Source organism: Cynoglossus semilaevis, chromosome 6, assembly GCF_000523025.1.
Source record: "Cynoglossus semilaevis isolate Cse_v1.0 chromosome 6, Cse_v1.0, whole genome shotgun sequence".
NCBI classification, from domain to species: domain Eukaryota; kingdom Metazoa; phylum Chordata; class Actinopteri; order Pleuronectiformes; family Cynoglossidae; genus Cynoglossus; species Cynoglossus semilaevis.
This window is the reverse complement of record NC_024312.1, coordinates 5041718-5046207: the sequence shown is the minus strand read 5'-3', so window position 1 is coordinate 5046207 and position 4490 is coordinate 5041718. Positions and strand designations below refer to the sequence as shown.

Below are 4490 nucleotides of genomic sequence, written 5' to 3'. Positions count from 1 at the left end.
GTGGACGCCGCCGCCCCCCTCGGTGCGGTCAGAGTGGGTGCAGGCCCGGGAACGGTTGCCCTCCACTGAGCCGCCGCTGGTCAGCGAGGCAGTCCTGGAGCGAGCCAGGCGGGTCATGCTGGCAGAGGGCACTGAGGGGGGAGGAAGTGGAGAAGAGAGGAAGTTAAAGATAAAGAGTTGATGGAGTTTAAAGGATGAATGAAGGAGGAGTCGAGAAGGAGCCGAGGTCAGGTGATGTCAGGGAGGTGGGAGGAGTTCATGCTCATGTAAAGAAGGAAAGAAAGGTTCTGATCTGCTGCGGAGATGCTGCCCCCTGTGGCTGGGCTGATGAAGGACGACCCAACATGACTGAAGGGACACGTAGACGGATTCAGACCAAGTGTCATCGGACATGGACGAGACCCTCACAGTCCCTCACCCTCAGGCCAACCAATCACCTTTCACCATGAAGATGCTAATGCTAATGTGGTGACCTCCCTGTGCTCACAGGCTGGGTTCGTTCATAGCTTCACTGAAGGCCATGCAGAGAGCAGTCGAGGAGATGCGATGGGAGAGTAATGAGGGGGAGGAGGGGGAGTAAAGGCAGCTGTGGTATTTTTCCTTTGGAGGAAAAATTATTCCGGACAAACTCAACACAGAAAACTCGGATGAACAAATGTAAGATTCTCACGACAAGCCCCGAAAAGTCGAGTTTAACAAGCAGAAAACCAACATCCACCAAAACAAAGGGAACAAAATCATCAAACAGGGCAGGGGTCAGAGGTCAGAGGTCAAAGTACCTGGACCGCCACTCAACCTCCGGTCCTTCACATTAGCAACTGAGGACAGGGTGAGGAGACAGAGGGAGAGTTATCACCACAACAGTACTGCAGTAATACTGTAGTACACACAGACAGGGTGAGGAGACAGAGGGAGAGTTACCATCACAACAGTACTGCAGTAATACTGTACTACACACTCAGGTTACTTACTGTAGCCCATTCCCTGCAGGAAATACTTGAAGGCTTCTGTCAGTTTTCCAGGCTGAGAAAAAAAGATCAACAAAATTAATTTTACAATTTTCAAAGTAAATAATTACAAGTAAAAATATCTTAGATACTGCGACGTTCGACTGAAAACTTTATTCAATCTGAGACACCGACTGAGAACTTTATTCAATCTGAGACACAAATCTGAGATTTTGAGAAAATCAGGTGTAGAAATCTTTACAAAACTTGTTCATTGATTTGTTTTCATGTCAGACAACAATAACAGTGGTTGACAGTTGAAGTTTAGGTTAACATGAACTCAAACTTTGACCTGAGTCTGAGCTCAGTTTCATTTTGAAGTGTTACCTGTGTCAGCTGAGGAAGTCCACCAGAGTCAGCCATCTGCCACCAGAGAACAGAGTTGCACCATCAACACACTCTGTACTTAATATTTCAACATTATCGTAACAACAACAACAACAAATCATCTGCCACCTGCTGGTGGGAGTAGGAACAGCACTTACCTTCAAGAAGGTGGTGTTGGTGGGGTCCAGTTTGGAGTTACACTCCACCTTCAAGACAAACACAGAAAATCAGCACATGTTGGGCTCCCTGTCAGGCTGAGGCCAGTGATTTAAAAGGCAGTGAAATCAGTCAGAGCTTCAGACTCACCACTCCTTCCTCTGCAGGAGCGTTGTCTCCGACAACCAGCAGCACAGGACACCTGCAGGAAAAACACTGGGTCATAACCAGCGAGCGTTGTCTCCGACAACCAGCAGCACGGGACACCTGCAGGAAAAACATCCTCCAGGTCAAAGGTCACTAAAATAACACATTAGAACTTGTTGATGGAGCAGCGGCTCCTGGGTCTCTGAGCTAAAATCACTGATTTGCTCTATGGACTTTGCGTTGGACACTGAGTCATTAAGTTTCCTGTAGGTATAAAGTCTGATCATAAAATAAAAACGTGAACAGTGACGGTTTTAAAGATGAGGTGTGCGGGCCAGATGGTGTTCACACTTACTTCAGAGTTTTGGCGTTTAGTGCTCCTTGACGGTTCATGTCCAGGTCCCGACGACTGACAAACAGAGACGTAAGGAAGGTTAATGATGAGGTCACTCTGTGTGTGTGTGTGTGTGTGTGTGTGGTTTCATGTACCTGTTGTACATGTTCCAGAACAGCTGCAGGTTGAACAGGTTGATGGTGTTGTTGATCTGTTGTCGGTAACTCTGCACCAGCTCTGTGGTCACTCTGTGTGTGTCCTGCGCACACGCACACACACACGCACACGCACACACACACAGGCAGAGTATATTTTACGGTAACATACGTATATATATATTTTATACACAGCCGAAGGTGAGGGCGTACCTGACTGAAGAGGTGAGGCAGCACGGTGTCGGGCAGCGTGCTGGTCAGTCCTGACAGCTGCAGGTGAAAAACATCTTCATTTCAGTGACAGGTTCCATCAGCAGAGAAGAAACCACAGAAGCAGAAACAACACACACACACACACACACACACACCTTAGCTGCAGCCCAGTCGATCCAGCCTTTACCGTTGGGGTCGATGTTGAGCAGAACCAGACCTTCCACCAGTTCAGGGGAGATCAGCTGAAAACAGGAGGATCAAAGTAAACCTCGTTTCTTTCATAAAAGTGTTTCTATTTTTTAGTTTTCATCCAGAACATAAAGATCAGAGTCCGACTCACAGCAAACTTGGCCAGAACATAGGCTCCAGCTCCGACTCCAATCCCAACGATGCTCTTAAATCTGAGGAGATCAGAGGAGATCCACGATCACATGGAGGGAAGATGTGAAGGGACAAAAATGTTTTTAAAAATAAATAAATATATGGACTTTGGTCTGAGCTAAAATCACTGGTTTTCTCTCTGGAAAAATGCTTTGTATAATGTGTAAAAAACAGGTGTGAAAAAGTGATAATGGTGTGAATACAGCGTGAAACTGACCCAAAGTGCTGAACCACAGTGGACAACATGGCCGCCAACTGGTCCATGGTCGGAAACTGGTACCTGAGGGGAAACAGGGGTCACATGACTTTATCCTCCGTGTGTCTGCGTATGCAGATGTGCACGTGTGTGTGCGTGCATGTGCCCTCGTACCCTTGCGGCAGTTGGCTGGCTCCGCCCTGTTGTCCAGGGGCGTCCACGTGGCAGACCACGAAGTGTTTGGTGATTTCCTGCATGTCCTCGTTGTTGAAGAAGGGATTGAAGCAGAGTTTGTCTGAAGAAGAACAGGAACAGGAAGTGAGGGCATGGAGGAGCAGACCACACTTCAACACGTTAGCTACTGATGTCACAGCTAGCACCTGTTAGCTAGCTGCAGGCCACGCCCACTGTATAAATGACAGCTAGTGTGAATGTTCTGTTTTAACACCTAATAAACTCTGGTGACCTCAGTGACTAGACTGGTAACTCTCTGCTGCCACCTAGGGGTAGCTAAGAATCATGTGGTTTGTTTTTTTACTTTTGTGCCGTTGTATTTTCTTAGCTAAGAATCATGTGGTTTGTTTTTTTTCTTTTGTGCCGTTGTATTTTCTTCCTTTCTCACCCTTCCTCCATCATGAATTGGCCTTAATGAGTGAAACCACACCTTAACTCATTAACTTAACTAATTGAATTAATTCAACTGATATTAAACGACATTTTACTTCACATTCATTCAAATCTAAAGTTTCCCGTTGAAGTGTTGATTCTCCTCCTCCACCAATCAGAGCACTGCTGCAGTGCTGCATGCTCCGCCCCCCCTCTGCAGGACAACAGTGTTGTTCTGACCTACATTAAACATACACACACACACACACCATCACACACTGTTGTCCTGATTTCTATTTCTGTCTCTACATCATTTATTTTCCCATATTCACTCCTCCTCGACCATCACCTCCTCCTCGACCATCACACACACACACACACACACACACACACACACACACTCACGGTTCAGTCCCACATCATGGTAGGTCAGGATCGCTGGTTTGTTTCCTTTCGGCGCTCCTCGGATCATCACATGGAGCATCCCATGAGGAGTCTCCACATCATGGTCCTGTAGACACACACACACACACACACCGTTATCACCCAGAGCTTCGTACACACACACAATGACCCAGTGACCTTCAGTCATCCAGGAACAGGAAACACATCACAGAAAAATCAGATGAATGTCAGTGATGACTTTTATCTCAAACATCTGTGTTTTACACACACACACACACACACACACACACAGTGTGTCAGTGGGACAATCACTTTAGTTCATTAATTAGCAGCGGTGTTAATGAGGTGTTTGGTCCATGAATGTTTCTTTTGATGAATATTAAAAATATTTTTTTTAAATAAAAACAACAACAAAAAAAATCAATATTTTTTTCCTCTGATGAATCAAAATCTGATCAATTAATGTTTCTACACCATCAAAGTTGACTGAATAAAAACAGGTGACTGTCAGTCTGAACCGAACCAGTCCTGGACTAACCAGTCCTGGACTAACAGTCCTGGAC

General features: G+C 46.1%; 1 protein-coding gene across 1 annotated transcript in view; it reads right to left on the bottom strand.

Annotated features, from left to right (window-relative positions):
* The window catches only part of ndrg4 (NDRG family member 4), a 13174-nt gene that overhangs the window by 4201 nt on the left and 4483 nt on the right, over positions 1 to 4490 (bottom strand). Inside the window, exons 5-18 of the mRNA XM_025056323.1 lie at positions 3928 to 4033; positions 3091 to 3211; positions 2938 to 3000; positions 2680 to 2740; positions 2495 to 2581; positions 2340 to 2396; positions 2127 to 2230; positions 1993 to 2046; positions 1641 to 1692; positions 1493 to 1540; positions 1335 to 1370; positions 972 to 1023; positions 780 to 818; positions 7 to 131 (exon numbers count right to left, since the gene is read on the bottom strand). Coding sequence (XP_024912091.1) covers positions 7 to 131; positions 780 to 818; positions 972 to 1023; positions 1335 to 1370; positions 1493 to 1540; positions 1641 to 1692; positions 1993 to 2046; positions 2127 to 2230; positions 2340 to 2396; positions 2495 to 2581; positions 2680 to 2740; positions 2938 to 3000; positions 3091 to 3211; positions 3928 to 4033 — 1005 coding nt within the window. The remainder of the gene's footprint in view (positions 1 to 6; positions 132 to 779; positions 819 to 971; positions 1024 to 1334; positions 1371 to 1492; positions 1541 to 1640; positions 1693 to 1992; positions 2047 to 2126; positions 2231 to 2339; positions 2397 to 2494; positions 2582 to 2679; positions 2741 to 2937; positions 3001 to 3090; positions 3212 to 3927; positions 4034 to 4490) is intronic.